The sequence below is a fragment of the Rana temporaria genome, chromosome 1, assembly GCF_905171775.1.
Source record: "Rana temporaria chromosome 1, aRanTem1.1, whole genome shotgun sequence".
Classification (NCBI taxonomy): Eukaryota; Metazoa; Chordata; class Amphibia; order Anura; family Ranidae; genus Rana; species Rana temporaria.
The window spans coordinates 356,432,445-356,446,394 of record NC_053489.1 but is presented as its reverse complement, the minus strand read 5'-3'; the positions used below and the strand labels follow the sequence as shown (position 1 = coordinate 356,446,394).

The 13,950-nt window shown below is 43.7% G+C and overlaps 1 protein-coding gene across 3 annotated transcripts in view; it reads left to right on the top strand.

Annotated features, from left to right (window-relative positions):
* The window catches only part of CCDC124 (coiled-coil domain containing 124), a 61,544-nt gene extending 55,366 nt beyond the window's left edge, over positions 1 to 6,178 (top strand). For 2 of the 3 annotated variants that reach the window (XM_040321368.1, XM_040321375.1), the window contains exon 5: positions 5,208 to 5,811. In XM_040321368.1, coding sequence (XP_040177302.1) covers positions 5,208 to 5,406 — 199 coding nt within the window. In that variant the 3' untranslated portion in view covers positions 5,407 to 5,811. Of the gene's footprint in view, positions 1 to 5,207 lie in introns of all 3 variants that reach the window. The other variant, XM_040321383.1, reaches the window with a different exon arrangement.
* The last annotated feature ends 7,772 nt before the right edge of the window (positions 6,179 to 13,950 follow it).

Here is a 13,950-nt window from a genome sequence, read left to right as displayed (position 1 = left end):
TATAGTCCAATGGGGAAAGGATTTACAGGAAGCCTTTACGCTATGAGAATGGCATACAAATACAGAGTCGGCTTCTCGATCACTCATCAATACCTCCTATAATAGAGGCGAACTATAAGGTGTTAGTGAGGTGGTATATGGTGCCAGGTTGGCTACCTTTGTATCGGGGGCCACCCCGATATGTTTCCGAGGTTGTGGCCATATTGGTACCACCTACCATATCTGGTGGACGTGCCCTAAGGTGTGGAGGTTCTGGATTAGAGTCTACAATTTCATTTACTCACCCAGATTCATTTTTTTTAAATCTGCAAGGCATGCATTACTGGGGAGTGGAGATGTTGAAGCCTCTAAATCCAGGAAGCGGCTTCTGACATTCATTTTTATTTCTGCAAAGATTACTATAGCCGGAAATCGGAAGTTGACAGCCCTTCCATTTGATCAGCTCAAGGGGAAATTATCCTGGTTAATGTTGAATGAACGGTTAACCGCATTAGAGCAAGACAAAATTAAGGCATTTCATAACGTTTGGGACCGATGGATTCAATATCTCTCGAACGACCATAGGACTATGTAATCTAGGTTTATTGTTGTACAACGGGACTCTGGGCCGTGGCCCTTTCCTTTCCTTATTTTATTTTCCATTTTCTGTTCCTCTATTATATGTTGCCATCCTGTTTTTTTGGGGTTCGATATAAGCCTTCATAGGCAAATATAGGTGTCTGCCTACCGTTTTCCATTTATATGTATACTCACTAATGATTATTGTTTGTGTACGGGAACTGAGGAGGTCCCTGCGCGGTCGGGGGAGGCGAGCCCCCCCCCCCCCTATTAGAGAGATGGGGGGGGGCGGTTCTCCTTGTCGGGCGGGCCTTCTGATTGTTTAGTGTTGATACTATGAGTGGGACCTATTGAAGCCAGAACTTATGTTATATTGGATTCCCGGAGGCTGTTATATGTGCTGGTTTGTTCTGAGTGCAGTGTAAAATAATTTAAGAACCTCTCAATGTTCCGCAGTGATGTTTTGCATCCTCATCTCTGTGCTTATCTTATGGTGTATATGAAACACTGTTAGCTGACGGTTGCTTGGGAGATCTTGAGCTTAAGGGCCCTTTCACACGGGGCGGATCAGTAATGATCCGCCTCTGTGTGTCCGTAAGCTCAGCGGGGATCGCTCCGTATATCCCCGCTGAGCCGGCGGTTGACAGGGCGGTCCCCGCACACTGTGCAGGGACCGCCCTGTCTTTTCTCCGCTCTCCCCAATGGGGGATCGGATGAACACGGACCGTGTGTCCGTGTTCATCCGATCCGCAGACGGAAGAAAAAATAGGGTTCTTTGCGGAGGCGGGATGTTTATCCGCTGACACCCGCAATCACATGGGGACCAATGTATGTCCCTTTTTTCATCCGCAAACGGATGGATGAAAAAGCGGACATACGGTTCGCAGATGTGAAAGGGGCCTTAACCATAAGTGGTCAATATAGGAAGTTGAGTGATCCACAACCAAAGGTGTTATTGGTTCACTGGCTTATCATTGAGGAATAAAGTGGTTTAACACGCATAGGGGGAATGAAGCAGTTTTGCACCAGGAACACCGTAGATCCTAATTGCACACTGTGTTTTATAAACACTTTTATGGACACTGGCACTTTTATAAAAATGCATGCAGTAAATAAGTGGTGGTCCCGGCATGCGATATTTAACCACTTGCCAACTGGCTCACGCTGATATACATCGGCAAAGTGGCACCTTCCAGCAAAACAATGTATGGGTACGTAGTTCCCTTTAAGAGCCTCCGAAGGCACGCGCGCACCCGCTCGGCGGCCACCCGCGATTGCGGGCACGAGAGCCAGTACAGGGATTTGTGAGAGATTTGTGTGTTTACACACACAGTTCTGTCAGGGGAGAGGGTACAGATCATTTGTTCCTACTAAGTATGAACAGCGATGTGTCTTCTCCCCCAGTCAGTCCCATCCCCCACAGTAAGAAACACACATGAGGGAACACATTTAACCCCTTGATTGCCCCCTAGTGTTGACCCCTTCTCTACCAGTGACATTTACACAGTAAGCAGTGCATTTTTATAGCACTGATCGATTGTATAGATGTCGATTGTTCTTAAAAATGTGTCAAAAGTGTTAGATCTGTCTGCCACAATGTCGCAGTACCACTAAAAATCATTAATCACCGCCATTAGTAGTAAAAAAATTGAAAATGCCATAAGTCTTTTCCATAGCTTGGTTTGCGCAAAAGTTATAGCGTCTACAATCAATATACGCTTATTGCATTGTGTTGTGTGTTTTTTTTTTTATATATAATATATAATATATTTTATACATTTGGGGGAAATTTATTATAGCAAAAAGTAAAAACAAATATAAAAAAAAATCAAATTTTTGTTTATTGTGCAAAAAAAACGCTGAGGTGATCAAATGCCACCAAAAGAAAGCTCTATTTGAATGAAAAAAAGGACATCAATGTTTTAGGGTACAGCGGTCGCAGTTCCTTATCGCAAAAATGGCCTGGTCATGAAGCGGGAAAATCCTATGGTCTGTAAGTGGTTAAGGAACCGGCAGCCGGTAACGACCAGTAAACAACTGATGAGTTGTATAACAAAAAAAATAACTGGGAATGAAAAATTAGGTTAAAATACTGTGTGCCCCCCCCCCCCCCCAATCCATAACTGGCCCTCAAGCAGGAAAAGGGCTCCTAGAGTCTGGATTTTTTTTTTTCATTACCCGTAACGTTCAGCTGTCAGCAGGGAATCCCGCTGACAGCTTATGACGCATCGGTTGTTAAGGATGCGGCGGTTGACAGTTACTTGATGTTGAGCTATTTAAAGTCAGCATTAAGGACTTCTGCAGGCTTTCACTACTACAATACAACATGACTTCATAAACTAACTCTTGCTGTATTTTAGTAGTCTTTTTTTTCAAAGGTGTGCAGAATAAAGTGCACTCCTGTGATCCCCAGGGGAAGTAGGGCCAAAAGCCTACTTCACCTTTTATTTTTATTACTCACATAGTCGCATGCTCATCTTAAATAAAATAAACTGACCTGAGTTTTGACTCCTTAGATTTTCAAAGTTTTGTACAGAAAAAAGAACAAACCATACATGCTGCCTTTTGAAAGCCACACTGCCCTTTAGGCCAGGTTCACACCTATGCGAATTGAGTGCGGCTTAAAACGCATCCAATTCGCAGAACATTTCAAAATACATTGTTTTCAATGAGGCTGGTTCACATATGTGCGATGCATTCGCACTGCGCATTGCCGCCAAACCGTGTGTGTCTTTTAGGCATTGCGGTGCGGCTCAGGTGCGAATTCAGGCCCATTATCTTCTATGGGTACGCAGCTGAATTCGCAGATGTGTTCATTTCTCTTCAGTATTTGTCTCATTCAGCTCAATACACTTCCCCCCCTCCCCCTCCCCTCTCCTAGGTCTACAAATTTGCACCTGATCCGCAGTTGATCCGCAGAACACCTTATAGAGAAATTCGCAAAGACAACGGAGCTCCAAAACGCAACGCACTAGTGTGATTCCGGCCTTAAAGATTAAGTTGTCCTGGATACTGTTTAATGAACACCTCTCTGCTATCCTGCAGAGCCAGCTTCCCCGATTTGAAAAAAAATCTGGGACCCCTGGATCGCATACCTGGCTGGGTCAACCTTGTCTGAATTGAGGCTAACCACTTAGTGCCCCAGGAGAGGCTTGCGGTCTCTTACCCCTTATATCCTCCTTTTTATCCCTTTTCTTCTCCTTTCCCCCTTTTTTCCTACTCATTTAAAGACTTTGATAGTTTGGGGAGTGATCTAGGACCACTGGTCAACCACCATTGGTTCCACTTTAGCACAATGACCCGCTACCATGATCGATTCATGGCTGGAATGACCCGTCGTCTTAGATGGAGGTGCCTCTGGTCATGCAGTTTCTCTTCAAGTGGATGTATCTTCTCTTCTTCAGAACTATAATCATAGCCCAAAATTAGCGTTATACTGGAAAAAAGACGATTGGAAAAGAGAGCCACACTGCCACTGAAGCTAGCAAGTTAGAACACTAATGAAAATGTGCAGCTATTTGCATTCCCATAGTTTAAAGAGTTCTCAGATCAGCTCTCAGCTGTTACCCCCAATGACTCTGGATGTGCCAGCAGCACCAATTATGGGGAAAACCAGACCATTGTAGCACCACGTACAGCATTATGCTGTCCTGGACCTAGCACCGATGCTGGAAATTTTTGCTTTGGCAACACTAAAAGGGAGCCTTCGGTATGGTAGGTAACAGCTGTTTTGGCAGGTTTCTTTACCCTAAAACATAAACGTAGGTAAAGTTCATTACAATAAGAGAGAAACAAAATACTTGGCTCTCCTGTCTCCTCTTCCAATTCTGAAACTGAGATGTGGTCCCCTAGAGAAACTTCCTGGAGCGTCTATTGCCTGGGTCACCCACAGCTCTTACTGGTTCCTCTTGTTGACTTTCACATCACTGATGCACACAGTATTGACGTCATTACTGTGGCTAGTAGAAGGAATCCAGTGGGAGCTGCAGAGGACACAGAAGATCTACACTCCTGAATGGGTTGGTTTCCCAGCAAGCCTTGGGAGGAACATTTCTCTGCATCTGAGCAGTTTTCAGCGCTAAGGGCAATAGAGTTAAAGTGGTTGTAAACCCTTACATATATCAGGTGAAGGGACTGTCCTCAGATTATACAGAGCTTAAACAAATCCTGCTACATCCATTCAAAGTGCTGAATGTATAAGCTTGTGTGAGAGTTTAGAAAAAATGGGGCCGAGAGCTGAAGTTACACTCTGCAGGGCTCAGTGAGGACAGGTCTGAGAGCTGATTGGAGGAAAAGGACCCCCCCCCCCCCCCCACACACACACACACACACACACACACACACACCACACAGGAATACAGCTGAGACTCAATCACCTGCAGGCCCCTCCCTTATCACAAGGAGATCTTGTCAGGAGTGCCTCATGCTGATGGCAGAGAATTTAAGCAGTAGACAGATCACACGTAGCTTTTCATTTAGACAAGTACACACTATAGAGGGATATGCTTTGTTCATATTTCATGTCTAAGGTTTACAACCACTTTAATGAGTCTGTTTCTTCTTCACAGTATGTACTTTTGGCAAATATTTTTACTTGAGGGTCTCTTCAGCTGAGCTACATGTAAACCTAATCTTTCTCTTGTTCGCAGTGTTGGCAAGGAGCTTGACCGCCACCCAGAGCGTCGTATGAAAGCTGCCTTTACAGCATATGAGGAAGAAAACTTGCCACGCCTTAAACAGGAAAATCCTAATATGAGGTTATCCCAGCTCAAACAACTTTTGAAGAAGGAATGGATGAAGTCGCCTGAGAATCCTATGAACCAGCGGCATGCCTCCTACAATGCTTAATGAACAGTCCTGACTCAGAGCTGTAATGCCTCGGCTTGTTTTCAACATTTTCCTTGAGGGGACAGTAGCTGGACAAACCTCTCTGAGCAGTCAGAGTAAATGTACGGCTTGTATGATGCAAATTTGTCCCGGGGAAATCTTTAGTGTGTGCTGGGGAATGGGGAAGGATATCCAGAATACCATAACACACTCTAGGAAATCAAAGTTAAAAGAGTGCGTGCCAAACGGTGGACTGATAAAGAAAGCTGAAAACAATAGGAAATTGAGTTGTTAAAATAGCTTTTGACATTTTTTGTTCACAATGTTATTTTATTTAATGGCAGGCAGCCATTGACATCAAAGGAGTAAAAGGAACCAGAGTTATCATGAAAAAATCAAAATAAAGAGGAAAGCCTTGTATCCGTTTTATTTAATGTCTTCTAAACATATCCCAAAGTAGAAATCCTTATTTAACAGTATAGCCATCTTGTGCAATAGTTGATTAGTAGTATTCTTTTAAACAAACTGTCAGGTTATTCCACTTTTTTCCCAATTTAGGAGCAATGGAATTGTGACTAGAGCTTCTTTTTCTCTGTTGGCAATGAAAAGTAAGTGGTTAGTACATGGCATGGAATCATCTGTTTATATAATGACTGCACAGTGAATTTTATTCATCTGGAGAATTTCGCCCTCTTTACTTTACTTTACTTGTGGTCAGATATGGAGGATAAGGCTCTTTCACACAATTTATTGTTTCAGCATTACCCTAAAATAAACATGTACAGCATTGTGAGTGAAGTCTTTCCCAAGACTTGAGGCGATTGATGTCTCCACTATTCTGAAGTGATTTCTGTTTTTTATTTTCAATGTTCAGTTACCTTACAGCATCTCACCTGCTATGTACTGAACAACACAATACCTGTAGCCAGATTTCTAAGTGCCACAATATGATTACCGTATTTTCTGGCGTATAAGACGACTTTTTAACACAAGAAATTCTTCTTAAAAGTCGGGGGTCGTCTTATACGCCAGTACCTAACATGCAGACTTGCAGGCAGACCGCGGCCGTCCATTTTTCAAAAGCCGCGCCTTTTCCCCATGCTGTTCCGTGATAGGAGGACTCGTCTTATACAGCGAGTATATCCCAAAACCAACATTTTAGCTGGAAAATTAGGGGGTCTTCTTGTATGCCCGGCAACTACGGTAGCCTTTAAGCAGTATTAAACACAAAAGCAAACCTTTATTAAATTGCAGCTTACCAGTTCTTCACCACTTGCCAACCGGGCCAATTCTGGTACTTCCCTCCAACATATAAAAATCTAAAAACATTTTTTTCCCCTAGAAAATGACTAAGATTGTTTTTTAGTAGACACCCTGGAGAATAAAATAACGGGCATTGCAATTTTTTATGAAACAAGGTATGTGCACAGCAGTTTTTCAAATGCAATTTAAAAAAAAATACTTTTAATATTTTATTCCACATAAACGCAACATAATGCCCTATTTTTTTTTCTGTACAATGTAAAAGATGATGCACGCTTTTAAATTGTGTCTGCTCGTGGAATGACGACAAACTTTCTGTAGGAGACGTTTGAATTTTTTTGCAGGCTACCAGTTTAAAGTTAGAGGAGATCTGGTGCTAGAATTATTGCTCCCGCTCTGCTGTTTGCAATGATGCATCACGTGTGGTGCAATCACCGTTTTACATATGCGCGCGGGACTTGCGTATGCATTTGCGTATAAGCACAGGAGGAACTTACTTTTTTTTTTTTTTTTTTTGTATTAACTCTTTTGCTATCACAAGGGATGAACAACATCCCTTTTGATAGCATGGGTCATGACAGGTCCTCCTTTATGGAAAGATCTAGGGTCTGTTAGAACCCAAATCCTTCCTCTGGCTTACAATGAAGCCGATCCGACACAGATCAGTCTAATCGGCTGCTTTCCTGGTGGCCAGCGGGTAAACAGAGGTGGAGAAAGGGAGGAACAAAGTCAGTCTCTCTCTCTCTTGTCGCTGGTTGGAGAACTCCCGGGCTCCACTATCGAACCGCAGAGCCTGGGAGAGGTGGCAGCAGGAGGGGGACCACCATCCACCACCCACAGAAGTGATTGAGTGACTGTTCAGCCACTTGAATCACATCTACTGAAAAGGGAAAAGCCTGCTGAAAATTTTAATACCGGGGTGATGCAGGCATCATACTGGTATAACCACTGCCAACTGAGGGCGGCCTACTGTTGGCACGTGGTTAAAGTTGTAAAGGCAGAAGGTTTTTTATCTTAATGCATACTATACATTTAAGATAAAAAAAAAAAAAAAACTTCTGTGTGTAGCAGCCTCCCCAGCACCCCCCTAATTACTTACCTGAGCCTCTTCTCTCTCCAGCGATATCCACGATCCTCTCAGCCATCCAGGACACTCCTCCTGATTGGCTGTGACAGAGCAGCAGCTTTATTGGCTACAGCGGCTGTCAATCAGTCACTCAGGGGAGAGGGATAGGGCCAGGCCGTGGCTCCGTGTCTGAATGGATACACGGAGCTCTGACTCAGCTTGGGTGCCCCCTGTAGCAAGCTGCTGGCTGAGGGCCACTCAAAGGAGGGAGGGGCCAGAAGCAGCAAAGAGGGTTACGAGAAGAGGAGGATCGGGGCCTCTCTGTGCAAAACCAACTGCACAGAGGTTGCAAGTATAACATGTTTGTAATTTTTTTTTTTTTAAAGAGCCTTTGCAATCACTTTTAAATGTGATATCTTTTTAACCACTTGACAACTGGGCACTTAAACCCACTTAATAACCAGACCAATTTTCAGCTTTCGGTGCTCTCACATTTTGAATGACAATAACTCAGTCATACAACACTGTAACCAAATGAAATTTTTGTCCTTTTTTTCCCACAAATAGAGCTTTCTTTTGGTGGTATTTGATCACCTCTGCGGTTTTTATTTTTTCCGCTAATAATGAAAAAAGAACGAAAATTTTGTAAAATAATGAATTTTTTTTCATTTCTATTATAAAATTTTGCAAAAAATGAATTTTTCTTCATAAATTTGGCCTAAAATGTATACTGCTACATATCTTTGGTTAAAAAAAAAAAAAAAATTGGGTTATTATTTAGTCTGGGTGAAAGTTATAGGGTCTACAAGCTATGGTACCAATTACTGAAAATTTATCAATTTGATCACATCTGAAGTACTGACGGCCTTTCTCATTTCTTGAGACCCTAACATGCCAGAAAAGTACAAATACCCCCTAAATGACCCCTTTTTGGAAAGAAGACATTCCAAGGTATTTAGAAAGAGGCATGGTGAGTTTTTTGAAGTTGTAATTTTTTCCCACAATTCTTTGCAAAATCAAGGTTTTTTTTTTTTTTTTTTTTTTTTTTTTTTTTTTTTTCTTCCACAAAAGTTTCATATTAGCAGGTTATTTCTCGCACACAGCATATTCATACCACAAAATACACCCCAAAACACATTCTGCTATTCCTCCCGAGTATGGCGATACCACATGTGTGAGACTTTTACACAGCGTGGCCACATACAGAGGCCCAACATGCAGGGAGCACCATCAGGTGTTCTGGAGCACCCAGACCAGTTCTGACATTTCTCTCCTACATGTAAAAATCATCATTTATTTGCTAGAAAATTACACAGAACCCCAAAACATTATATATGCTTTTTTAGCAAAGACCCTAGAGAATACAATGGCGGTCGTTGCAACTTTTTATCGCGCATGGTATTTGCACAGCAATTTTTCGAACGCATTTTTTTGGGAAATAAAACAGTTTTGTGCTTTTTAAAAAAAAAAACATTAAAGTTAGCCCAATGTTTTTGCATAATATGAAAGATGAAGTTACGCCGAGTAAATAGATACCCAACATGTCACCCTTCAATATTGCACACGCTTGTGGAATGGCGCCAAACTTCGCTACTTAAAAATCCCCATAGGCGACGTTTTAAATGTTTTTACTGGTTACATGTTTTTAGTTACAGAGGAGGTCTGGGGCCAAAATGATTGCTCTCGCTCTAACGTTCGCAGCGATACCCCACATGTGTGGTTTGAACACCGTTTTCATATGTGGGCGGGACTTACGTACACATTCGCTTCTGTATACGAGCACGCGGGAACAGGGGCGCTTTAAATATTTATTTTTTATTTTTATTGTTCATTTTACTTTATTTATTTTAGTTTGACACGTTTTTCCCCAAAAATAAATGTTTTGATCACTTTTATTCCAATTACAAGGAATGGAAACATCCCTTGTAATAGGAATATAGCATGACAGGTCCTCTTTACAGTGAGATATGGGGTCAATAAGACCCCACATCTCACCTCTAGGCTGGGAAGCCTGAAAAAAACCAAAAAAAAAAAAATGATCCTGGCTTCGATCGCAGCGGTGAGTCAGAAGAAGCACCGGAGGGCGAAGGGAGTGGGGACGTCCACTTTTGCCTCCCGTAAGAACGATCAAGAGGCGGAACAGCCGCCATGATCGTTCTTATGGTGTAGAGAATCGCCGGCTGAAAAAAATGATATCTGAATGATGCCTGTAGCTGCAGGCATCATTTAGATATCCCTGCACAAAGTCAAGGACCTCATATGACGTGGGCGGGAAGTGGTTAAAACACATTTTTTTCCCCAGAGTATTTTCTGGGTATTGCAGAGTATTGGCCGGGGTATTGCAGAGTATTGTGTGGGGGGTATTGTGTGGGGGGTATTGCAGAGTATTGTGTGGGGGGTATTGCAGAGTATTGTGTGGGGGGTATTGCAGAGTATTGCGCGGGGGGTATTGCGCGGGGGGTATTGCAGAGTATTGCGCGGGGGGTATTGCAGAGTATTGCGCGGGGGGTATTGCAGAGTATTGCGCGGGGGGTATTGCAGAGTATTGCGCGGGGGGTATTGCAGAGTATTGCGCGGGGGGTATTGCAGAGTATTGCGCGGGGGGTATTGCAGAGTATTGCGCGGGGGGTATTTCAGAGTATTGCGCGGGGGGTATTTCAGAGTATTGCGCGGGGGGTATTTCAGAGTATTGCGCGGGGGTATTTCAGAGTATTGCGCGGGGGTACTGCAGAGTATTGCGCGGGGGTACTGCAGAGTATTGCGCAAGGGGTACTGCAGAGTATTGCGCAAGGGGGCACTGCAGAGTATTGCGCAAGGGGGCACTGCAGAGTATTGCGCGGGGGCACTGCAGAGTATTGCGCGGGGGCACTGCAGAGTATTGCGCGGGGGGCACTGCAGAGTATTGCGCGGGGGGCACTGCAGAGTATCGCGCGGGGGGCACTGCAGAGTATCGCGCGGGGGGCACTGCAGAGTATCGCGCGGGGGGCACTGCAGAGTATCGCGCGGGGGGCACTGCAGAGTATCGCGCGGGGGGCACTGCAGAGTATCGCGCGGGGGGCACTGCAGAGTATCGCGCGGGGGGCACTGCAGAGTATCGCGCGGGGGGCACTGCAGAGTATCGCGCGGGGGGCACTGCAGAGTAATTGCGCAGGGAAGGCAGAGTATCGCGCAGGGGTTAATGCAGAGTATTGCACAGGGAAGGCAGAGTATTGCAGGGGTTAATGCAGAGTATTGCACAGGGAAGGCAGAGTATTGCAGGGGTTAATGCAGAGTATTGCACAGGGAAGGCAGAGTATTGCAGGGGTTAATGCAGAGTATTGCACAGGGAAGCCAGAGTATTGCAGGGGTTAATGCAGGGATGGCTGGATCTGTGACTGCAATAGTCACAGATCCATCCACAGCGCTGCTGACACCCCGCGCTCCCCCCTCTCACACTGTATCGATCGGTACAGCGAGAGGAGGGAGGAACCGGCGTCATCAAATGACGCCGGTTTGTTTACCTGTGATCGCGCCGTCATTGGACGGCGCGATCACATGGTAAAAGACCGCGGTTGTCGGTCAATTACCGAGATCTGTGTAGCGCCGGGTCTCATAGACCCGGCGCGCACAGAATTTTCAGTGTGCGCGCCCGAGGCGGCGCGCATTACTGCTTCTGGTGGGCGCCGTTAAATAACGGCGACCCCCAGTTAAGCAACCACCTTGCCGCCGTTATATGACGGCGGCTGGTGGTTAAGTGGTTAAGGCGTGCTTTCCTTTACTTTAACCTGGTGCTCCAGTAAGTAAGTCTGTTTTATAACAGGTTGAGATAAATCGTTTATCACTGATAAGTAAGATTACAATGGTCTGCTTTTATTTGTTTAATGTAAAACGTTTATCCCAAAAGTAGCAAAACTGTTGCTGTAACTCCTTAAAAAGTGTTAGTACTGACAATGCTGCTGTCAAAAGGTGTGTCTGTTGTTACTTCATCAAGAGTGTAGGCACCCTAATACAGGAGGTGTGTTACTGACCAGGTAAAAAAAAGAGGGCAGAAAGCCTATAAAAAGAACTAATGCAGCCACCACATCTAAGGATTGGTAATCTGCAATATCTTCTATTTTTGTTTTTACTGCTTTAAAGTGTTACTAAACCCACAACAGTAAAATCAGTCTGTATATACAGCATAGCATGCTTGTTATACTCACTGTGGAATGTAAGGGGTTAATCCTCTGCATTGTGTAAAAAGTCTGTTTTATCCTGTATGCTTAGATCCTTCCCTCCTGCACTGTCTGGGAAAGGCCAGCTAACAGGCAGGGTAGCTGACCTGCTCAGTTGTGTCTTTTATGCTGGAGAGAACAGTTGCTTGTTCTCAGAGATAGCCAGGTCACATGATATTGACATCACACGGGTGGGTGTGTATACAGGCTGCAGTGGAAATCTTCTCCTTCCTGAACTCTCAGCACTGGTAACCGTGGTATACAGATCATCCAAAAGGGTATATAGTGGCAGTATTTTAATGTAAAAAGAAGATTTATAAGCTGTGGGTGGGCAGATTAACTATTTTCATATTACTCCGTTTAGTAACACTTTAAATTCTTAACCACTTCGTTACCGAGCCTGTTTTTCAGATTCAGTGTTTACGAGACTAAAACAGTTTTTTTGCTAGAATATTACTTAAAACCCCCAAACATTATATATATTTTTTTTTCTAACACCCTAGAGAATAAAATGGCAGTCATTGCAATACTTTTTGTCACACCGTATTTGCGCAGCGGTCTTACAAGCGCACTTTTTTTGGAAAAAATTCACTTTTTTAAATTAAAAAATAACACAACAATAAATTTGGCCCAATTTTTTTATATATTGTGAAAGATAATGTTACGCCGAGTAAAATGATACCCAACATGTCACGCTTAAAAATTGCGCCCGCTCGTGGCATGGCGTCAAACTTTTACCCTTAAAAATCTTGATAGGCGACGTTTAAAAAATTCTACAGGTTGCATTTTTTGAGTTACAGAGTAGGCCTAAGGCTAAAATTATTGCTCTCGCTCTAACGATCGCGGCGATACCTCACTTGTGTGGTTTGAATACCGTTTTCATATGTCGGCGCTACTCGCGTATACGTTCGCTTCTACGCGCGAGCTCGTCGGGACGGGGCGCTTTTAAAAAAATTTTTTTTTGCTTTTCACATTTATTTTTAGTTATTTTACAATTTTTAACACTGAAATAAAAAAAAAAAAAATGATCACTTTTATTCCTATTACAAGGAATGTAAACATCCCTTGTAATAGAAAAAAGCATGACAGGTCCTCTTAAATATGAGATCTGGGGTCAAAAAGACCTCAGATCTCATATTTGGGCTTAAATGCAAAAAAAAAAAAAAAAAAATTTGGAAATGTCATTTTTTCAAATGACAAAAAAAAAAATGTCTCTTTAAGAGGCTGGGCGGGACTGACGTTTTGACGTCACTTCCGCCCAGCAGAGCTATGAGGGACGGGCGAAGGAGATTTTTCCTTCAGTCTCGTCCCCGCTCAGCTGCCGGATGGTCGCGATCTCCTCCGCCGCTACCGACGGCTCCGGTAAGCGGCGGAGGGCGCGTTACAGCGGCGGGAGGGGGGGGGCCCCTCTCCCGCCACCGATAACGGCGATCTCGCCGCGGAGACCGCCGTTATCGTGTACAGGACCGTCGGCACTAAAGATGGATACCTCAGTTGTGGCAGCAGCTGCTGCCGTTACTGAGATATCCATCTTTAAAAACAGGACGTCTTTTGACTATGGGCCAGTAACCAAGTGGTTAATCAGTAAAATGAGCTAAAACAAGCCCTCACAATCCACAATAGATGCAGGCATAGTGGTAATCGTCAAGTTTTTCAACTGCAATGCATTAATGTTCATATTAATTCTGCTCCCCCTTCCAGCACTAAGTAGTTGGCAATCTGACTACGTTCTAATATAAACACAGACAAGGTGCATGGGGGGAAAAAAGGAGAGCAGAGTGCTGTGACCTCAATTTGAGGTTGGATTGCCCCATTGTACCCACAGCTACAGAAGTCAGTTTGAGCTAGTGTGAAGTGGCTCCCAAACAAAGTTGATGTCTTTTTTTTCCCCACAAATAGTTTTCTTTTGGTGGTATTTGACCACTTCTGTGGTTTTTATTTTTTGCACTATAAACAAAAATAGAGCGACAATTTTGAAAAAAAAGCAATATATTTAACTTTTTGCTATAATAAATATCCCCCAAAAATATTTAAAAATATGTA